The 24292-nt window shown below is 39.8% G+C and overlaps 1 protein-coding gene across 7 annotated transcripts in view; it reads right to left on the bottom strand.

The window, feature by feature from the left end:
• Window positions 1–24292, bottom strand: part of diaph2 (diaphanous-related formin 2) — a 323623-nt gene that overhangs the window by 121487 nt on the left and 177844 nt on the right. For all 7 annotated transcript variants that reach the window (XM_037261470.1, XM_037261473.1, XM_037261469.1 and 4 more), the window contains 5 exons: window positions 22708–22809; window positions 20700–20794; window positions 7453–7554; window positions 5492–5731; window positions 572–701 (listed from right to left, as the gene is read on the bottom strand). In XM_037261470.1, the coding sequence (XP_037117365.1) occupies window positions 572–701; window positions 5492–5731; window positions 7453–7554; window positions 20700–20794; window positions 22708–22809 (669 nt within the window). The remainder of the gene's footprint in view (window positions 1–571; window positions 702–5491; window positions 5732–7452; window positions 7555–20699; window positions 20795–22707; window positions 22810–24292) is intronic.

Genomic DNA, 24292 nt, shown 5'->3' with positions numbered 1-24292 from the left:
AGTTGGCCGCAGCTGCAAATTAGAGCTGTGGGTGTTTGTTTTTCTGTGATCACCAATGAAAGATATTGAATGACATAGATAAATCACACTTCTCCATTGAAATAAAAAAAAACTGTGATATAATGCTAAGTGGGCGGCTCGGTGGCGCACTGGGTAGTACGTCCGCCTCACAATTAGGAGGATGCAGGTTCGATTCCACCTCCGGCCCTCCCTGTGTGGAGTTTGCATGTTCTCCCCGGGCCCGCGTGGGTTTTCTCCGGGCACTCCGGTTTCCTCCCACATCCCAAAAACATGCTTGGTAGGCCGATTGAGCACTCCAAATTGTCCCTAGGTGTGAGTGCGAGTGCGTATGGTTGTTTGTCTCTGTGTGCCCTGCGATTGGCTGGCAACCGGTTCAGGGTGTCCCCCGCCTACTGCCCGATGACGGCTGGGATAGGCTCCAGCACGCCCCCTGTGGGGACTAGGCGGTTCAGAAAATGGATGGATGGATAATGCTAAGTCATTGCATACAGTACAATATACCAATGGTATGATTATAAAAATAAAGGCCAAACAGACAAATGCGACATACCTTTGCTGGCACTCTCCACATGCTCAAGTTCTTCTGGAAACCTCAAAATCTCTGGGTATGTCTCGTCACATTTCTCAGCCAAAAAATGAAGAAGCGTTGTGTTTTGACTGATTGATTTGGTATCTCGAAGCTACAAAAGAAAAAGGAGGAGAAATGGAAAATTACATTATTACCAATGTTTACATCAATCTGAGCGCACACAGAGGTTTAAGCAGCTTAGTTACTGAAAGGCTAAGCACACATTGATTAGGTTCATTTATGTCTGTGATTGTTTTTTCTCACATTTTGAAACGTTAAAATGTCTTTGAGGAATCAAAAACATTTCTGCAACATGATGTGAATTTGCAGGATTGAAACAAGTTGAAGGTCTGCTGCCATAAACCTCTTATAGGCAAATGAATAAAATATGACAATAAATTATCAGAAATTTACCTGAATGTTATGGAAAAGGAGGAGTTGGGAGGATTCACATGGTAGCATAGTGAGGCAATTTTAAGTTTTACAAAGGGTCACATGAAATACACACCGTAAAACAGGTTACAGGAAATTAAGTACTGTATTTTCCGGCCTATAAGTCGTTCAGTCCAGCTCAGTGGCCTAGTGGTAGAGTGTCCGCCCTGAGACTGGAAGGTTGTGGGTTCAAACCCCGGCCGGGTCATACCAAAGACTATAAAAATGGGACCCATTGCCTCCCTGCTTGGCACTCAGCATTAAGGGTTGGAATTGGGGGGTTAGATCACCAACTGATTCCCGAGCGCGGCACCGCTGCTGCTCACTGCTCCCCTCTCCCCCAGGGGATGGATTAAAATCACACGGGGATGGGTTAAATGCAGAGGACAAATTTCACCACACCCAGGTGTGTGTGTGACGATCATTGGGACTTTAATCTTAATCTTAATCTTCTGGAGTACAAGTTGCACCAGCCATAAAATGCATAATAAAGAAGGAAAAGACATAAGTCGCACTGGAGTAAGAGTCGCATTTTTTGGGGAAATTTATTTGATAAAATGCATCACCAAGAATAGACATGTCATCTTGAAAGGCAATTTAAAATAAAAATAGAATAGAGGCAAAAACAGGTCGAATAATTGTACCGTATGCATGTACGTTACATGACACAAACAAACAGAGAACTTCCCTGGTATGTTAACATAACATATAAAAAGTTATTCAGATAACTATAGCATAAATAACGTGCTAACAAGTATACCAAATCATCCATGTCACTCCAAATCACTAAATCCAATGAAATCTTCATCCTCTGTGTCCCTTTTAAACAAATCTGCTAACTCCGGAGGAAGAAGATGCGGCGCTTCCTGTTGTACGTCACTTACGTCAGACTCATCAACATAATTATCAACACAGGCCTAGAGCGCCTTCTTGCGGTTTAGAGTGAAAATAACGTGAAATTATATAATAATGTGTTAATAATTTCACACATAGTAAATCGCTCCAGAGTATGTCTTGCCCGGGCCAATCTATGAAAATAACTGTGACTTATAGTCCAGAAAATACGGTAAATATACAAGGAAATAAATATCCTGGGAAAATGTAAACCTTGCACCATTTTTGAAGTATTGTGCTGAGCACACAATTGTGTCAGCGGAAACTCTGTCTTCACAGTCTGTACGTATATCCACGCACAGAAAAAAAAGTTATGCCGAAATCATCCCCCGCTGTGATTGCCAAGCTGCTCCAATGGCATGCTGCGGGAAGCTAATTAGCGCCACACAGCACTTTGTACTTGTACCGAAAGTATACAGGCTGCAGACAGCCAGAGTTGGATTTGCCCACACATGTGCACCTGGCCATGTGTACAACAACAAGTATAACCCAGAGACGCACAAAAATTGAGCCAATTCCATGTTATCAGCAAAGCACCCTCACACACAGACACAGACTTTTCATCAAGTGAGAATCAATCGTTTGCTCAATTTACAGGCTTTGAATTTTAATGTGTTTAGTGTCATACTTCAACCTGCCATTATTACATATCGACAGTTTTTCTTTTCCTTTTTTTCAGACAATGTGGTAACATTTTCATTTATCTTACTAGTTTTGGCATGCTCTCTCACCTTCCTCAGAGTTTCTCAGCCGAGTGCTGAAACGTGTAATTTTTTTCAGCTGATGTTTTCAGATGCCATTATCACACTTAACATTTTTTCTTATCGTAAACTAATTTTCATGTGTATAATGAATAAATGTCATTGTGTGTTTCCCCATTGCCACACTAGCAGAATAAGGAAGTAAAACTAAATGATAGAACAAATAAATGCCTCTGTTAAACGGAGGAAAAATGCTAATAAGTGTAATCAGTTCATAGTGGATATTGTTCATTAAACACCTTAACTAGAGTCCATTTGAATGCGATTGATAACAAAAACAGCAGCATCAATATATTTTATTTCGTCTATGTGTTTATGGTGATTAGAGTTCAAGTACACTCTGACATGAAGGGTGACGGATGTACTGTATGGATAATGGGGTGAAATAAAACTGATGAGGGTGGAGATCCACTCAGTTTTGTGCATTTCATTCAAGGACAATACATGTTGAATTTTACCTCCATAAAAACCTCTGTAAAATCAGTCTTTTATACATGCCATTTTTACGCTGAATGGCCTTCATAATGGTTCAACCTGAATAGTGTGTCGAATTCCAATTCTTAGACAAGTCTGCTCATTTTGTGGGTATGGAAAAAATATGCATCATTGCTTTGGGAGCGAAAAAATATTTTGAGCAGTGACATGCATGCATTATATTAGCTGTCAGTAAAAACAAATGCAACACCGATAAAACACACTTTTAATTAATACATTCTCAAAAAATATCATTATTATAAAATCTAGACTTTTTTCTTACAAAATTAAGATATTTATGTAAAAGGATACTTCTTATTACTAGTCATAATCACATAATTACCATAGATTATACATCTTAATTCTTGTAAAATTGTCAATTTAATGTCTAAGCCCAGTGTATTTGAAAGTCGCCTTAAAACACATTTATTCTATGTCTTTTGACTAAGAATGAGGTTCAACTTGGTTTTAGTGTTTTATTTCATTTGCTGCTTTTGTTATTAATTTCTTTTAACTGTGTTTATTTTGACACGTTTGATTTTTACTTACTGTATGTACAGATCTTTGTAGGCAGTCATCTATAAATTTTAGTAAATTACATATTCAAGACATCCATCACTTCTGTACAATAATCACTTCTTTCTTGTGACATTGCAGTTTGAAAAACAACACTGGTCAACTATAAAATTTACTTTAATGAACATTCTGCCTACTCTCCAACCCCCGCCCCAGCCTTTCAACTGTCTACTTTTCAGTGTGGCCTAAATATTGAACAAAACACATCACTTTAAAACAGGACCGCTTCAACTTGAATTGAACGCAAATCTGTTCCACATCTTTAATTATTAAGCAGAGCTGGCAAATTGTTATTTAATGTTGCTTGTTATTCCCGCAGTACGCCAGGGATGTTTTTGAGTAATCGAGCAGATGTTTTCATCTATTCAGCCAATATGTTGCATTAGTGCTGCACGCAGCCTCAGTTCTGTTAATCATTAGCATTCTTATTTAGATGGCTTACAGATCTCTTTTTTAGCCATGGAAATCTGACATTGTTTAACCGCGTTATGATAATAACAATAATTCACTTCTCTTTTAAACACTGTATTGCAGCAATATTAAATTCCATTCCATCACAGTCCCCACTGGTGTGTTGCGCGTTGGAGTTGAACATGATCAATGTGATAAGGCTCACTCCTGAGATCTGTGCGTCCCTGGGAGAGGGGTGTGTAAGCGTACGTGAGTGTTTGTGTGTGTGGCTCATTCCCATCATCAACTTTCTCCTCCCTGATGAGCCCATTAGGTATCCCAGAACTGCCACCCAGGGGTCAATTCATCTGATTGACTCAAGTGAGAAAGAAAGCTTTTTTTTTTCTTCTCTTGTTCATCAATAATTGGCCAATCAGCCCCCCGAGGCTTTTTACCAGGCACTACACTGATTTGGGGGACATCTGCACTGCTTGCTCAATGTGAAAAATCACCTTTTTGCAACTTTTGTGGGTTTTCCACGGTGTGACTGCATACCGCCAGCAATGACAATTGTTAAAATATTATCTCACATTATATACTAATCTCACTACCAATTGATTGTGCTTGCGCAGGGCAACTGCTGGCTAATTTGACCAGCCCCTTTTCTGGGGGTGATGGGGACTTTGACTTAACAGTGCTTCCTGATAAGTAATTTTACTTCAGATGAAATGAGAGCATAAAAATGGAATTTGGTCAGATCCAGGGTGACTTCAAGCATGATTTTTACTGTGTCGTGATTTTCCCTGCCTCGGTACGCAGCAGGAAAGTCTCTCTTTGCACACTTTTAATTAAAGAACTCCAACAGCACAGCACAGGAGGACAACCTTGACTCTGACTGCAATGTGATATACTTAGTAGGGCACCGACACAGTCTAATATGATATATTTTACAAGTATTGATACTTTCCATAAAGGTGGTATAAAATGTTTGAAGAAAGTGAAAATGGTCACTTTTGATAGCTGTCAGACTAAAATAATTTGAAAGATCAAAATGGTCACTTTTGATTGATGCCAGACTAAAATAATTTGAAAGATCAAACGGTCGAGATATATATTATAGTCTAGAAACTGTGGTACGAAAAACACTAAAAATATAAAATAAGGGAAAATAAAAATACTAAGGAATGACAACAATTGGCAAAATATAAAGACATCCATGAAGATTGAAATAAAGGGAAAGAAATGCAGAAATTCACAAAATATTTGGCAAAAAGGCATTAAATAGTGTTTGTATTCTGTAATCAGAAAGACAAAATAACTTTAGAATATCCAACAACAAAAAGCATAACTGAAAAAAATAAAAACTTGGTTTTACCTTGCAGAGGAAGTTGACGTTGAAACCAAATGTTTGGGCATTCCTGGAGCCGGCGTTCATGTAGTTGCCGACCAGCAGCACCAACTCCAGCAGTTTCCTGAAGCCTTCGCTCTTTTTTACCTCCTCGCAGGCAAACGTCACGTTCATTATGTCGGGACGAATGTTGTTCACTTGCTCCTCGAAGGTTAACTTGAAAAGGATGCCATTGAGACGCGGCCGCAGGAGCTTGACTGAACTCATCTGAGAATGCACATCAGATATACATCAATACAAAATGACAGTTAGATGTCAATAATACAGAGCTCACTTACTGGCTATAAATATGTAAATTGGTTGTCCCAAGATGTGCATTATTTCTTTGGTCACTGTATAGAATAAAACCAGCCATCAAACTGATGAGTAAACAGGCCTTTCTCTCCGCTCTCAAACTCAGTGTCCAATGAATGCACTGAAACCACACTCTACACTACAACTGTCAACTGTCAATAAAGTACCTCCACCACAATCTGGAAAACGTTTGCTCTAATAACTTAATTTTGCCTCCACACAACTGTCCATCCATTCATTTTCTGAAACGCTTATCCTCACGAGGTTCGCCGGCACGCTGGAGCCTATCCCAGCAGTCACTGGGCAGTAGGCGGAGTACACCCCAAAGCAGTTAATGTCCATATTTTAGCAGTAAAAAATTGTCAGCTCATCATTTGGTTTTTCCACGGTGCAACAGGCCACACCAACAAGCCAACACCAACTTGAAAGACAAAAAAAATCCTGCTTCCACTTTCCTTCTGTTGTGTGCACACGGATGCACTCTGTTTCTCCAAATAAAACCTTTACTGTTGCATGCAGACACTCACAGCCAACAACAAAGCACCTTTATTCTATAGCACCTATAATACATAAGGTAAATCAATGTGCTTCACACCACACCTAAAAGCATTTACAAACAGAACAGCTTTCAAAGGCAAAGGTAGGAGAAAAAAATAAGCTCATTAAATTACTAAAATTGACATACCATGACAATGTTATAAAATACAAACAAAAAATGACATATGACTTCATTTCTGTTGGCAACATTCCATTTGCCAGCAGCATAACAGCTGAATGCCATTCCACCATGTTTGCTTTGAAACCTGGGCTACAGTCACTGAACTGAATGCAGACGCCAGAGCCCTATTGAGAGGCAACTCTGACGTGGTGAAAAATAATTAGCAACTACCCATGAATCACCACAAATTATTACTGCATACGGTCGTTCTGAATCTTTGCAGAGGTTTTCAGCAATTATCAGGCAAATCCATTTAAAAATTCACTTCACAGGCTCTTTAAAGTAAATTGTATCCAAAAAGTTCTTCACATTTTCCACACTTACTAAGACAACAGAAGAAAGTTCGAGACAACTTTACCCATCTAGGAGAAGCTGTTTCATTAGAGCCGTGGCTGAGCCTGGATGAGATGTTTGTCAAACACACACACACACACACGTCTCCATCAGTTTAACTGATTCCTATACGATAAGCTTTAATGTCTCTTATTTCCCTTGAGAACTAAATAGCTTCGAAGTAAGAACGTTCTTCATCAGCGTCGTGGTATATGATCACCAGACGTGTGAGATCATTTGGGAATGCTGCCACCCCCACCGCTTCATTAGACTTTGCTAAAAGACAGAGGCCAACAACTTTCATTGAGTTAGGAAGAGGAAATTAAAGAGCACCATGCATGTGCCCCTGGGTCCAACTTCTTTATGAAAGAGCTCAATGTGACTATCATGATGGAAAGGTATACAACAAAGGTGCCTAAACTGGAGATCATCTACTGTACTTAAGCATGTACAGAAACCCAATTTTTAGCATCTTTGAGAGGCTACACACATCTCTACAGGTGCTCTTTTGTTAAAATAAAACAGATGTGTTTGATTGTGTGCATTGTTTTGTGTTTTCAGGCCATCTAAGGATTACACTCACCACAATGCCAAACTGCTCCGACTCCACCAGCTCTTCATATTCAGCCTTAAGTTCCGCTAATGATGACAGCTCGTTCTGCTCCGGCAGATTTTTTATCAGGTTCTGCACACACAAAATAAACACATTTTGGACTAGGAGAACATAGAGTCACAAAAGAAATCTCAATTTCGGTCAATCTCATCTCAAAGACGAGGATGCGTCCCGTGCACTAAATTAACTTACCTGCTTCAATAAGCTGCTACATTTTAGACCTTTATGATGTATTATGTCATAAACAACCATTAAGTTGTGACCTGGCTGAACTTGATGCAATATGAACAAGTACTTGTGAACAAAAAAGATGACGAGATGAAGATGGTGGAAAATCGAGCCATGTTTTCTGCAAATGTCATTCATTTTCAGAGGAAGCCAAGTGATCCATCCATCCATCCGTCCGTCCGTCCGTCCGTCCATCCGTCCATCCAGCCATAAAATAAGATAAGATAAGATAAGATAATCCTTTATTATTCCCTCAATGGGGAAACTCCTGTGTATCCATCCATCCATCCATCCCGCTTGTCCCCACGGGGGTCGCGAGCGTGCTGGAGCCTATCCCAGCAGTCATCGGGCAGTAGGCGGGGGACACCCTGAACTGGTTGCCAGCCAATCGCAGGGCACACAGAGACGAACAACCATTCGCACTCACACCTAGGGACAATTTGGAGTGCTCAATCTGCCTACCAAGCATGTTTTTGGGGATGTGGGAGGAAACCGGAGTGCCCGGAGAAAACCCACGCGGGCCCGGGGAGAACATGCAAACTCCACACAGAGAGGGCCGGAGGCGGAATTGAACCCGCACCCTCCTAACTGTGAGGTGGTTGTGCTAACCAGTGCGTCACCGAGCCGCCCTGCCAAGTGATTCATTTAAGGTGAATTTTCTCAGGGGGGGTTTATGAGTTTCTACTCTTATTTGATGACAAAATGGAAACTCAGAGGCCCAGTCAAAGTCTGGACCTAAAGTCAATAGAAATGTTTGCCAGTTTTGGGTTCTTATCCAGGGTGTTGAAAAATATTCACAACCCAGTGGGTTGCAGAGCTATTTTTTGGGTAAGTGGCGGACATATAGTTAAATAAATAGAAAAGAAAAATGCAGGGGCTCCTCAGGGTACAACGGTACAGACATACGCAAAATAATTGTTACTGATAAGAGTACACTGCATATTTGTGTGAGTTTGTAGTTGTTGTGTTGGTCATCATCAGTTTGTTATTGAGGTGCTCTGAAAGGCACTTTGAACATGGAGACTAAGCATTTGTAGTTAAAATACTATACAAATATGTTTTAAAGGTGTTTTTAAACAGTATATTTTCTTAATTGTTCTTAATGTTTACTCAACGTCTATTCATGTCACTAGTGTTAGCTCCAACAGGACAACATTTGAGAAGCAGCGCAGTAGACAGCATGTTGCGACACAAGTTCAGCAGTTACTGCAGCTGTATAAGTAGTAGTTATGAACGTTGTATGACAAACAAAAGAATTGTTGATGACTTATTTCTGGACTGGCAATTAGCTGATTAACCCCAATCCTATGTCAACCTTTTGATCCATGGCTCCATATCTTTAAGAAATCCACCTCAAATTATTGTTATACTCATCAGTCTTCGACATCTGTGAGCCAAATCAAGTTTCAACTTTTGATCATATTTGATCATATATGCAATACAATAATCAAAATAATTTTTCATATGTATTTTTTAATGACAAAGAAGAGTCTTCTCTTTCTTCTTGGGTCTTCTGTTTTTCAGCCTGAATAACAAACACCATCTCCTAAGCCTTTTTAGCAGCCATTCCAGGTACAACTGCACTAGAGTCTTAGGCCACTAATGATGACGTCTCTGTTCTTCCCTTGGGGGACTGAGCAGTGTAAAAGGCAATAAAACAAGACTCGAGACGTCACTGGGAGGGAGTCATTATTGCAAATGCTTCTGGTGACGCTCCAATTAGAGCCTTGATAATGAGACCTGAGATAATATCACTAGAAGCAGATTCAATTGCCATTTAGAGAAAAAATAAAGTATTTGTGTGAAATTGATTTGTAATTGACTGAGAATTACAAATTAATTAAATGATAACAGGCTGCGCATTTAGTCTTCTCCCATAGTTGAAAATAATTTATGCTGCGGATAATATATAGCGCTAATGAATGATAATTACTTATACCGAGCTTTGAATTCATACACAGTACCTGTTGAAATCTCGACAAGTGAGTTGGTTTAATATCGACGGGAATAGAACAACTCATGTGAATTGCAAATATGTTTGTAATGAAGCCAATATACATGCGAGTATGGAAAACAACAAGTGCAGTCATAAAAACCATGAGGTAATGTGCTGCTGTCTATCTTTTTTCCTCAATTTTAGGGGCTGATAGCTTGTGAATTATTATCTGTCACCTTGTCCAAAAATTATCATGAAAAGTGCTCCATAAAGAGTTAGCTTTCATTGACTTTCCAGACATACTCTGTCTAGTATTGTCGGCATAGGAAGCCAAAACAAATTTGTAATAGAAAGAAAATGTTTCCATTCTTTATAAAACAAAAAAAAACAAATTAAACAAAGCTTGGGCCATTTTTATGTGATGCAGTTGTGAATTTTAACACAATCCATTTTGAACTTAATTTAGATTAATGTTCATTCATTTAATTTCAGAAAGCCTTTGATACACACAGCTGGAATTTAAATGATATCCAATAATGGTCAGGTTTGGTTTCTTGGTAAAATATTAATTAGCTAATAACAATCCTCAGTTTTCATTGAAAATACAATATTTGATTTACTATAGACAATAAACATGGTCTGTTTTCATTTATGTAAATTCTACTTTTAATATTAGGACAAAGACAAGACCACAATAACTAATATATTGTTGGGTCAAATGATAAAACACCTTAAAATAAGGACACTACAATGTCATTTTTTCAAATCTAAATGTTATTTTAGATCCTTTGGAATTGTACCAGTCTACCTACTATATTAAGGTGGTGAGTGAACATGCAAACACACAAACACAGACCATGCCTATTCATGATGAGGTAAACTGTGGAGGAGGAACAAATAATTAAAAGAAGCCTGTCAGACTGCTTCAGTTGAGTGCGTGTGAAAAAGAAACAGAGAAAGACGAGGTAGCGAATAATCAAATCCGGTGTGAGCTCCTCACTCCATTCGTCTGTTATCTTGTTAATTATAAGGAACCCCGTAGAGCTCCGTTGACACAAAGGCAGCTCCATATGTGCCGCAAAGTAGGGGGGACCGTGCGATGGTGCTGGGCCAGACTGCTCACCACAGGCCTCCAGACACACAAACACATACAGGCAAGCCTACACGGTAGCAGGAAAGACCACTATAAGCGCATATGCAACAACAAACATTCACCAAAGGCCTAGGCACCGCATACAGTAACCGCACATACAGGAAGCAAAGCAATCAAAGAAGCAAACCGTAAACAACACAACCTACACTGTAGAATGAATGAATGAATAAATAAATAAATAAATAAATAAATAAATAAATAAATACAATAAGCGCCTACCAAAAGTGTGATAAGTGAAAGTTGCAGCCGACTGTCACTTATAAAATGTGTGTACTGGGCTGTTGATTGAAGTGAAAACTTTGGAGATGTTTCCTGCAACACCTGGATTGTGAAAGCAATTGAAAAAATGTGTGAATGCAAGACTGATTAGGTGAGGAGAAAATCATATATATTGCGTTAAACTACAACCTATAGAGCGGTGGTTCTCAAATGTTGTGATCTAGGACCAACAACTATATGAAAATGTCACACATAATTTAATAATTCAAACTGTAAATACATTCATGTACATTATTTACATATGTTGAGGAAACTTTAGATCTCACTAACACTAACAAATCTATGATTTAGTTTTGTTTTTCCCCAACCGCATATAGAGGTGATTTTAGTATACATATTTGATGATGACAAGCTGAAGTAGCCACCTTCTTCCATCCATTTTCCTGTGTGGCCCTCAGTGGTGTTTAAGGAATGTATTAGCTCGTAAGTAGAATTTCAAACTGCAGTTGTACTTACATATTGTAACACCCACAAACAGCAGGTGAGAATGTAGTGCTACGCACATAAAATGTTTCAGCGACGAAAAAGGATCAAGCGCGTTATGAAAATCCATAAGACATCAACTCGCTTACCAAACTTACTTACAGCATTCCCAGCAATAATACTGAAACGATGAGAATGGCCAAAGTTCTTTGAGATGCTTTCAGAGGTCCGTTTAATCGATATGTCGTTTCTCACAGCAATACATTCTTTATTGAATTGCCTCGAATAAACCAGAGTGAGAATGACTGAGGTTGAAAGCGGATAGCGTGCCTCTCTATTATCGTCTATGTAGTACCTACTATGGAGAAAGTATCAGGTTTTGTGTCTGCCATGTGCTTGACAGATGTGATCCGCTCCTTTTAATTCATCTCCCTCAGCATTTGGAGAGACAAAGACACACACATGTTCTCTGCTAATGTTTTGTGATGAGGAACAAAATGGGACAGCCATCTCTCCGTTGCGACATAGCAGCAGGTTTCCTTCCTACCGCACACCAAATCAGGTGAGGCTTCCGTTTGGAATCAATAAGCGAATAATAGAGCGACTAGAAGAGGTGCCAAACATCCATAAGCCTGTTACTTTGAAACACTTGCAAAGAAAAGAACATTTCAAATGTTTAGTTTGCCTTTGTCGTGCTCTGTTCATCCTTAACATTTAGCACAACAAAATACAGATTGTGGTTATGAAGAGCATCCACCTCATACATCACTACAACCTTAATAATGCTGGGTTGAAAATAACCCAGTTTGGGTTAAAAGTTGGACTGAGCCAACTTATAATTGACCCAACTTCCTGGGTTGGTAAAATTTTTTAACACAGCAGTTTAAAGAGTGTAGACAATTGGAACATTGACAGATGATGGACTCTATTTTCATGCGGGGCAGTCCGGGCTCACTGTGCGCATGGGTGGAGGTTTCTTTCTTTTGGTATTTTGCTTGACTTTGCACTGGTAGAATTGGACGTAAAGTGGCATTAACAGCTTTATGGATGAAGTGGACGTTTTATGGCCAATCCTTGCATCATTAATCATTTGCATTAAAGGGCAGGTCAATCGTAAACTTGAGTATGCCATACCTGCCATTGCTGAAACAAAGAACAACCAATCAGTAGTTTGAACCCGGCCTCCCAGCTTGGAAGAGCAGCATACTAATCACTGTCTTAGTGTTAACGAACAAAACATTGAATTGGGCCAGGGCTCATATTTTGATGATAGTGAAGGAATGGGGTCGAAATACAAAAAGTCCTGCCTAGCTACAAAAACAGATATGCTCAAACCTCATTGAATAAAGTACATAAGCAGACAAGTATATTCACATATTAAAGCAATAAAAGAAATATTTTAAGCATATAATTATACCTACACACCAAATCAATAAAGAAGACATAACTAGACATTTTTGATAGGTGGTAATGACAAAGGTTTTTATAACTTTATGATCTGATATATATTTCTGAGCACTTTGAAATAACAAATGTTTTTTGATATATTGCCTGAATAGCTTAATGACCCTTAAGGAACTGTTTAATGCATGCCTGATGATTTTCTAAATCACGGACACTGCCAAAGTCGTCTAAAAATGTTCAGTACTTGATTGTATCTTATGTTTTGACTAATGCTAGATGCCAGTTTTCGATTACTACTGAACGTTCTGGACAGAGGGAAATATTTTGCCTAACAAAGAAAAGATATGGTAGGAAGCATGATTAAACTAAGAATATGATGACATAAGCAAGTACATGGAGTATCAAAAGAACAAACAAACAAAAACATGGTAAGTGGTGAGTACAAACTTTGCATAGTCAGGGAACATTAATAAATTGATGATGTCACAGCCAAAAGCTCACATAATTCCGTACAAAATGACAAAATTGAAAGAATGACGAATGGATGAGGTGCGACAGTGTATGTGCAAGAATGGAGCAGAATGTTTACAGGAAGGTCACTTGGAGATAAAACCAGCAGGTGCCAGAGGGAGACAGCCAAGAACCCGGCCAAAGATGATCGCCAAGGCCGAAGGACGGGATGGAAGACAACAGCCCCCACACACACCGAATCGCCCATAATCAGCACCCACCCCCACGGAACCAGCTCTCACCGAACCAGCACCCACTCCCATGGAATCAAACTCTACTGCGAACTTGCCCCACCCCAAAGACTCATCACCCATCAAACTCGGCCCACACCGGCATGTGCAACTGAATATAAGCTGACCAAAGAACCTTGAACGTTGCCTTTTCTGAATGGAGACTTTCTGCTCTTGAGCATGGTCGCACGAAAGGCCCAGCGCTGTATTGTACTTTCCTGAAAACAGAGCTTTCTTAACAAGAATTGTGATTGAACTCAACCAACCTGTGTAAGTCTAATTTCTGCTTCAGTGTCTTAGCATTTTCCTAAATCTGAAGAAATCAAACGAGCACACAGTGAGTAAATTGGATAACAGGTGATTGGCAATGGCTTTTGCCGTGAGGCGCAGATAGCACGCTCCATAAATTGTGGACAAAATCCAACAATATCCAACTTGAGACAAATTAGATACACTGTTATTTATTGCGAGCTGAGCATGGTGTCAAAGTTTGATAATCAATTTGAGATTGCTCAATGCAATTCAGCCTGAGAAGAGCTCTGCCGTCAACTAATCATACTCGTGTGATATTGCTAATGTCTGAACATTTAATAAGTGAATCACAAAACACAAGCATCCAAAATGGTGATAGCAATTCATTAGTTTGAGAGCAAAAGCCACATTTATTCTGTCACAGAATCACGTGCTTTTGTGTGATCACTCAAGAGTGCATTAGGGAATTTGGGCCATGGCTGCCATTCTCTAATGGACACTGCATATGATGCCATTTTTTAAAACGTTTCTCCTCATCTCCTCATGTATCTCTATCTTCCAAATAAGCACAATCTATTTAAAATGCCATTATCAAATTAGCATTGTTCGAGTTAAGCACGCTGTGCCAAAATAACCCCTAATTATACCTAAGGCGAACTCCAGCAAGACCAATGCACAGCCATACTTATCGCCATGGCCCACATGTGCACTTGTACATCATGCAAGGGACGTTCAGTGACATGCCAAGATGCTGCAATCACCTGTTACAATTGGGAACAAAATCTGGCACGGCCCAGAGCCTGCACGCCAATGGGCAACTAGGTGTAATGATGGGCGGTTGGGAGGGAGCCTGGGGGACGGAGCTGGGTGGGGTAGGGGCATACATATGGATGAGAGATGTCCGAATGATTGACAAGAGAGATAAACAATAACAACAAGTGAGACTGGTGCAACAGGCTCCCGTGAGACTCAGCGGGAAAGGTTGTTGCCATGGTGAAGGTGAAGCGAGGAAAGGTGAGTCCGTAATCTGACAAGCCTTCACTGACATTATTGTGACACAACCAGCATGTTAGAACTGTATGCTGTGTCACGCCCCACCCCCTTTTTTTAATGTTTGTCTTCTATTTTTGACACATTTATAATCTTATTAACCCAAGAGTGGATTAACTCAGATAAACAAGGATTAGCACAATTAAAACGCAAAGGATCATTTTAATATGCTTGACTGAGATCAGTGAAAGGGCATTCCTCATACTATGAGATTTATGAGAAGTGGTCAGAATGTCATGTTCATACATGATAATAAGAGGATGCTGTCAGTCGAGTGAACTTTTCGGTGCTAGCACAAAAGGTAAAACTGTAAAAGCTCTTGCAACTTTTATTTTCCTCTCCATCTGGCCTAAGTGGGTTGCTTTCATGTCTTATATGTAATTAATGTCAATGTCTACTAAATATTTTTTGCAGGCAGCATTGTGAGCCAGCTGTTGCCGAAGGATTTTACCGTGATGGTTTCCTTGGAGACTGTAGGCAAGTCTCATTTAAAGTGACACACATTTCCCTGTGTGCTTGTCAAATTATTACCCCGATACCAATTGTCAACACACATGTTGGAATAGGATTTGCACATTTTTACAGCCAAACACACAACAAAAAGATACTAATAAAAGGTCATTAAAGCTGAAAGCAGCAATGAATGGGCCAAACACCATCGTTTTCAAGGCAAATATTCAAAACGATGATCAAAATGTATGTTATGCTTATCCCATATTAGCTGGCAAAGAAAAAAAAGGCTGTTGTGTGGACCATCTGTCAAATTTACCTGGTAACAATTGGAGCTCATGGTTTTCTAACTTCCCAGCTATGAGTGGATTTTAGGGGGGTTGTGATTGAAACCCTTAAAATCCATTAATTGTTTCTGTACCATACATTCTCACTGTTTTACCACACAAAAATTTAGAATTGAACAGGGGTGTGTAGAGTTTTGATATCCATTGTCTAATTATTATGACAACTGAAGAATAATTTGTCTTAGCGTCTATGCCAACAAGTGTTTTATTGATTGAAAGAATTGATTGAAGAAATGTGAGAAGCTTCTCTGCTCTTCAATTTGCACAACACTTCAGAAATCCGGATTAGTCTTTTAGAGATGTGGTGCAGTGCTAGTCATTAGCCTCTACTTTTCAAAAGGAGATGTGGAGGTGGGGGCCATTTAAAATACAATGGCAAACATTAAACATTAAGAGCCCACTCTGATATCCTACAAAACAAGCCCCCAGGGCAACATCATCCACTGACAAGGATTAGGTCACCAACCATGCATGCACGTCCAAACAGGGCACTTAAACATTCAGTGACGAGTCCCCCATGCCGGCTCAACCAGTCTGGGTAAACATGAGGTAAGCAATCTTGTGTGGCAGTTGATGGAGTCGTATCGATCTTCTGCTTGTGCATCGGGTGTCAACATTTATGTTGCGATAACTTTGAAAATTGAGTTGCTGTGATTCATATTACTGTTGTTTGACTTTGCACTGGGTCTCGCTTGCTGAGGTCAGTCTTGAGATGAGCAGTGATGTGACGTGGAAATGTCTGAAATGAAGCACCTTTGGGACACTGTGATCACAAAATTGCAGTGTCCCCAGAAGTTGTTGATTGATTTATAAGATGCATGCAGAAAGCTAACTTGATGGATTTCCTGAAAAGATCACCAGCAGTTGAGGATCAAGCTTTGATTTATAGGCTTGATTTCAACTGACTGGTCATGATTCAAATTGAGTGCATTATTGAAAGGTCAGAAAGTATGTCAGTTGTGAGACTTGACTGTAAAACAGAAACCATGTTGGATTATGCACCTCGGGAAAAAGAAAATAACAGTAAAAACAGGTAAAGGTAGGGACCTCAGGCAACTGGAGAAACATTTCTGTTTTATTCTGTTCTGTTTGGGATTTTTGGAGTTTTAACTGAATATAAATTCCAAGAAATCAAACAAACTGATATCATTTAGTATTACAGTAACATTTTATTACACATTAGTCACACTGCCTATGTAGCATCGGGGGCAAGCGTCCACATTTTGACAATCCTAATGATAGCTTTGTTTTGCTAGCAGTGCTACTTTGTTAAAGTTGAACAGTTCTCTGTGACTATTTATCAAAACACCATGCACTTTCATAATTGCATGCCATTATGAAGGACCAGGTTAGAAAATTGCACTTATGCACATCAGTGAGAGGGCACAGCTATGGTCAGAGAGTTGGTGGGTGGCGGGCGGTTATTAGTGAAGTGAGGCCACATTTAAATCTTGCCAGCAGTTTTACAAGTACAAACTCCCAGTTTAATAATACATGTTGCTGTTATTATGTTTGTTAAATGCGGAGTGGTCATCATAACACCAGCTACCGGTATTTCTTTCCCCTTGGGCAAATAAGCAAAAAGAGGAGGAGGTATTTCTTTTCTTTTCTTTTCTTTTTTTAGCAAAAAAGCAGTACAGAAGCAATCCAGAAAATAATGACATGATAGCAAGGTCATTGGCTTGGCCATACCATGAATAAAAGCAATGGCAGAGATAGACCATGCGATTCAAGCGATTCCCTGAAACACAAACACAATAGGATTGGTATTCTACCAATGATAAGTGTCAGACCATCAGACTGATAACACCTTTCCCACTTTAACGTTACTTAGCCATGTATGATGTTATATATGTAAGCTGTGTATTTGATAGAGCTGACCTGATACACAGGGGTGACCCTGTCTACCGACACGGTAGATCTTGTCGGCAAATGAGATATGAGGGGTGTGTGGGACTGCACACAAATGTCTGCCAGTTTGCCCATACGCACGAACCTTACCCCATATTTATCGCCTGGGTGATAAATGACACAATTTGGCCGTGTGCACCCGACGCAGAGGGCATAATTGACATATTCGTTCCATTTGCATGTAGTGTAAATATGTTTGTACACAGGCTGGATGGGGAGGGATGGCAAGGAGGTTTGGTTGGAGCATATGTGGAATTGCAGGCATTCAAATTGAGTTTGGATGAATGGCAAGCACCCGAGAGTCTGTCTGGCAGCATTCAGGCATGGGTACATCATCTCGGAGGCATTGATGGGCCCTAATGCAGAATAAGGAGAGCCAATCAACTCCTATCTATCCATTCTGCCAGGGTGACATATTGTGGGGGTACTTCAAGGCCAATGCACTGCCACATTCTGCTGACAAATCATTACATTAGACATGTCGCCAGAGAAGGAGGATAATAAGATTGAGTCCCAGAGTTTTAGATGCATTACGAACAGCCCTCTCTTCCTCGATTCCTTCCATTTTGGCTGTTACTTTCATTAATCAGTTTCCCCAGCCAGCTTGTCACAGAGCTGATGGAGGTTACTCTCATCGCAACATAACAAGCAATAGTTTTGAAGTGAACAGAGATGGGTAATGAGTGATTTTGTCAGGTTTTCCCATACGATTAGTTGGGGATTATTTACCAGACGGTTATCTTATTTTAGCGCACGCTACCAAGCATAACAGAACAAGGATGCATTTAAAACTTTGCCATGGGCGGGAAAAACACCTTACCTTCTGCCATTGGCCAGTATACGGCAAGGGATATTTGATGTTAAAGTTAGTTATTGAAAAAGATAACCTTTTACGTAGGTTGACGTGGCTTCACGTCAGCTGCATATCTACAATCCAAGTTGTTTTAAAAAAAAAAAAAAGTGAGTACGAAGCTTGGTAAAGGGCTCTAGACAAGATATGGTGGAGATAAAGCGCTACATCAGTACACTCCATTTACCATTGTGATCAAGTTGGACTTTGGACATTTGTTGGATGTGTTTTCAGGAAACGTACAGTCAATGAACCATGTGAATGGATTTGGTATTCAGTGATGAAATGGTCAACAACTATGCAAACACAGATTTTACCATGAGTCCATGTGTATTTGTAATTCCGTATAATCCAGCCAATTCCACCATTACAGATACTTTAACAATAACAGAATACTTTGCATCCTTTGTGAATAATTGTGAAATGATTTGTTGCAACCTACATTATAACTTTAACCCATTTGTGAGTGTTTTGATTTGGACTCTTCCTTTTGGCATAAATGAGTGTTCAAGAAAAGTAGGCAACCGGTATTAAAGATGGCAACATTTGAAGGAGCACAGTAAGAGTATCTGGCACCTTTCCACCTCGCAATAACAGAAGGTAGGGAAAAGATCAACGGCTAAATTGTCTTTCACCTTTGCAAAGCAGTCTCATACTGTGCAATCTTTATTTTCTGCTCGATTAGCAGCAAATTAAAGGTTATCACAACTCAACAAAGACCCAGTAGGGGTGCTCGGTGGATAGGCTACTATTAAACCTATTGACAGTTTGAAGTGCACAATGATGCACCTTTACCCCACATGCACACTTGTGTTGAGTTGAGAAACACCAAAAACAGCAAAAACTGGGCAAAAAGAAGTAGTCTTTAGCAAGCGCATCAATCATGCTTTAAGACAAAAGGCTGGAAGAAAAGAGGGTGGGGTTGTGGAGACTTTGCCAAGCCCTGTCCTTCATCATCCATTATGAGAAAATGAATGTGGGGTCTCCACGGTCCAGCGGACAATGAGGAGACCGTCTTGTGCCAAACGCAGATCATAGCACATTTTAAATGGGGTCGCCAAGCTCGTGGAGACCAGACACCATTTGTTTAAACTATCTGGGGTTCCACAGTTAATAAAAATAGTTAAAGGTCACTTCATATTTTCCTAATTTAGACCTGCTCTTAAGTGTCATAAAAAACATGTCTATGACATTCCTTTGTCAGAAATATCCCAAAGATCAATAAAACCACTTTTTTTTTTTTTTTTACACTTGCTGAACTTGGCCTGTTTTTGTAGTTGATCTGTTCTCGTGTAAATGTGCCACTGCTCGCAGCACACACTCTATTACAAGGTCAACAGTTTCCGTTAAATTGGAAAGGGACAAAGCGAGGGGACTGCTTGCGGAAGCAGCAGCCCAGGTGAAGAAAAGACTGAATGGCCATAATGGAAGCAAAAGCATTGATTGCCATGTAGCACTTCAAAACCAAATTGCCAAATTAATCTTGCTAAACAGTGTGCAGATCTGTGCATGTGGCACATGCAGAGGACACAGTGCCCAATACAAAAGCAAGATCAGAAATGGGAAAAGCAGCTAACAGAGAAACATTTTGCTCAACAATAACAAAGTTGTGCAATTTCACTTGATAGGTGGCAATCAACTCTAGTTGTATCCAAGCAACAACAAAACAAGCAAAACTCCCATAATACATTGCTCTTTAAGGCAACGGCATGACGTGAGGTTCATAAGTGGTGAGAAACGGACTCCTCCGGAGTCAGATATAAAAATATGAATCTGAACAGAAGATTACCGGTAGCCTGTATCTCAATTTTGGTCTTCATTTTGAAATATTTACTTAAATGTTTTAATTATGCTTCAAACAAATCCACGCAAAACAGTACGTCACCTGTCAATAACTGCCTGTTTCAATGAATGAGATATATGGAAATTCATCTATTATTGGATTTAACGAAGAAAATAATTTAAAAAAAAGACAACTAAAATGGAAAATATAATAATATATATATATATATATATAATAATATTGTTTTGTTTTCTATTCTTCACATGCAGGTGGAGTGGGGGCGGGGGGCATGGAGGCTCTGCATCTCCTCCCCCGCCTGCCTTGACCGCACTAATGTCCTAATTAGGAGCAATAAAGTGTCTATCTGTTGGAAGGAGGGCACGGACACACTCTGCGGAATATCCGTCTTACCTGGATGAGTGACTCGCTCAGTCGTTCCTCGTCCACCTGAAGCACAATTTCTCGGATCTCTTCATAAGGCAGGCGGAACGAGCCCAAGAAAATTGCTGTTGAGACGGAAAGAAAGAAGAGGAGAACGCAATTTCCTTTTTGTTCTGTTGGACGGTCAGTTTTCAAAAAAAAAGAGAAAAAAAAGAAAAAAGCTAACATGTCACTCGTGAGAACAAAGTGTTACAGTTGAGAGTCGTGTGAGTATGTTTGTGTGTGTGTGGGGGTGTGGTGGTGTGTGTGCGTGCGCGTGTTTGGGTTAATAACAACCAGACCTCGAATAAACACCTCTTTCCTTTTGGCAGTCGATATTACTGTTCGATTGCAATCGATATTATTATAATCGATATTATTATTATTATAGCACGATGCCTGAAATCAACATGTGTGTTGGTTGACAAAACAAACATCACCCATAGAGCTGTCATGGCATCTGCAAGGCTGAAGTTTAGTTCGTTGTTGAATGAGAGTGAGCGACAAGTCTTAAAGACGTTTTAACTGTAAAGAATTAGGGATTGGAAAAAAAAATCATTTGTCCGCTAAGAAGAATGACAGGAGCTGAAATACAATATAGACGAGCTATTGCATGTATTCTGAAAACATAATTAGTATTTTAATGACACATATCAAATTAGTTTGAATAATTATCATAGTAGTTTTAATAATTATCGAATTATTTCTATTGTAAGTGGGTGATACAGTGGTGCACATGTTAGCACGTCCGCACGTTCCACATCTACAATTCATAGCTTGCGGGTTTGATTCCGGCTCTGGGCCTTCCCGTGTGGAGTTTGCATGTTCTTCCCATGCTTGTGTGGGTTTTCTCCAGGTACGACGGTTTCCTCCCATAGTGCATTTTACAGATAACGCTTCGGTTTTGAAAAATCCCTCTCTTTTAGACGCCTTTATACGCCTGTGTTTAAGTAATGAAATGCCCTGGGCCATCATTTGTAGAAATATATCACCCACTAGGTGTTTTCCTCTCTTTAAATGAGATTCCCACAGTAAGTGTGAGAGTTACAGGTGATTCCAGGTTAAAGTTATATACTGTATTAATCCTGGGTAACATCAATTAAAAGATGCCATTTTGGTTCAGTTGCTTCTACACTATCACTGCTGTTTGTGATGCCAGGTAGAACACAACGCATTAGTTCTAGTCAAATTGTACCCTAGTGGCATTGACAACTGTGGCATTAATTATGGACTGCTGGCTATTGCAATCACTGTCACTTCAACTAGAACATGTAGTCCTTAAACATTTAAATGGCTGGTTGAGGGGCTCCATTAAAGGACCCTATGTTCTGTATGCCAAACAAGCTTTAATTTCACATGGCAAATCGCAAAGCCAACTGTCATTAGAGGGGTCCAAACCTCTTGTTGCTTCACATTTCAATGAGCGATAGTATTGGCAAAATGGAGCATTGTCGCAGCCACGAATGCACGACACCTGTTTTGTCCATATGCTCTGAACATATGTCTAGTTCGCGTGTCTTCATCAGAGCCTGATAATTTGCCAAACGGTTTCATAAGTTGGAAGGCACAACAAAATGTACTGCAAAAATAAGGACATAAGGTGGTGTGTATATTTTTGTAGTTTTCTACGTATGCATATTATTGCTTCTTTCTACAGTAATACAAACAAGTACCCACGGGGTGTGGAGGAAATACACCATTAACCCAACAATTTAGGCCCCCAGTGATTTAAATTGCTAACATGTAGCCTGAGGGCACACTTATGTTAAGAATCTATTTCCCAAATGCTAAACGACGGATAGTGCGCACAATCCATAAATGCTTGAGGTGACTGTTAACAACAGCCAAGAAACAAGATCCTAAAGGGCAGAGTAAAAACACCGTCGGTAGTGAGCCCTGTTTGCCAGGATTTGATCTGAGATGTTCATGGATGCAGAAAAAAACCCAAAATGAAAAACAACATTAAAGATGATGGTTGAAAACATGGACATATACTTACATAGATTCTGTGCGGTCTTGGGGTCCAAAATGCGAAGCTCCTTTGCTTTCTTCTTAAACTGTGTCATTCTGTCGTCAGTCTCGTCTTTGGGATCTTTCCTCACTATTGAGAGGGGGGCAGGTATTGCATTAGTATTTCCAGAAAGTACCAGGCCACAACTCAAGGCTAATTGCATTTTCCCTCTCCAAGAGTATGAGTGAGGAAGCATGGCGCTGCCAATGACGATTAAAATGCTTCAAAGCAATATTTATAATGTTAATTACATTCAAATTAAATTTAAATATATTTTGGAAGCAACACTTTTATAGACATATAGTGGAAGAATGAAAAAGTGACAGAAACACAATGTTATCCCAAAAGAGGGCTCTTCTGCATCAACTTGTGGGACTGGCAGCATATTTTGTTGATAATCCTAACAACTGTTTAGAAGGAAGAGGAAGGGTCTCTCAGGAGGAGTCTCCCAAGAAATCAAGAACAAACAACATGTTCCCCGAGCGCCAAGCATCTCATGTTTGAAGAAACAATCAAAGAGGAAGCATCTCCTGGGCAGCCAGATGAAGCAGTGCTGACGGCACCTGCCTCGCTCCGATGCCTCACTGTCAACACGTGACATGTGGGAGGGGAACATTTACACAAATCAGTAGTGCCAAAAGGCACGCACTTGTGCTATTATGTGTGTAAGAGTGTGCCTCATACAAAATTAACAGCAGGTCATATTTTGCTCCCGAAAATGAGTGTTTGACGCTATTGGAGGCCACTGAAGTACTCCGTTTATCATTGAAATGGTTGTCAAACCAAATGTATTACACAAAACAACTTCATAAGTGGTGAGCACTTATTGTAATAAAATACGTATATGGTATCGTTATCAACAGCGCCTAAATGGTCACATTGTGCCTATAAAATTTTTGTGTGAGAAAGGTTTTCATTGGCTCACGCACGTGCAACCAGTGCATTACTTAGATTTATTTTTGTTGACAAAATGACACTCAGGACATTCAGCAGAAGAAGGCGGCCTTATGCACGTGAGAGTGAGCTGGCAAATGACCACTGTGATTGGCAAATATGTGAAGAGAGACAGGTCTTGGGCTGAATACACATAACTATGGTAGACAATGAACAACAGCAACAGTGCTTTCTTTCTCTTAAATAATTGTTGTTTGTTAGATAAGACAATTTGTGACAATGTATTGCGGATAATATTTGCACTGACACGAAACAATGACTTTACATTCATACTATATTAGTATAACTTAGAATGTGCACCCCCAAATGTTCTGCTAGCGCCCATAAAAATTCAGGTTAGGGTCCATTGTGCATCTCGTCTGAATATATGTTCCTTTCAGTAATGTACACGCTCAATCATGATCCTCGGTCTGCTGGCTAGTTACATTTCCACACACACATTTGTAAATAATCAGAAATAATTTGAATACGTCACAAAACTTTTTGTATTTTGGCCAAAATATGCACACCCACCCAATTATTATTCTGCCAGCGAACTTAACCTGTCACAGAGTGATGACCAGTAACATCTGACCACCGTCACTGCCAATATCCGAACGTGTTGGACAAGTTGCCGAGT

The sequence above is a fragment of the Syngnathus acus genome, chromosome 10 (genome assembly GCF_901709675.1).
Source record: "Syngnathus acus chromosome 10, fSynAcu1.2, whole genome shotgun sequence".
Taxonomy (NCBI): domain Eukaryota; kingdom Metazoa; phylum Chordata; class Actinopteri; order Syngnathiformes; family Syngnathidae; genus Syngnathus; species Syngnathus acus.
This window is presented reverse-complemented; position numbering and strand designations above follow the sequence as displayed.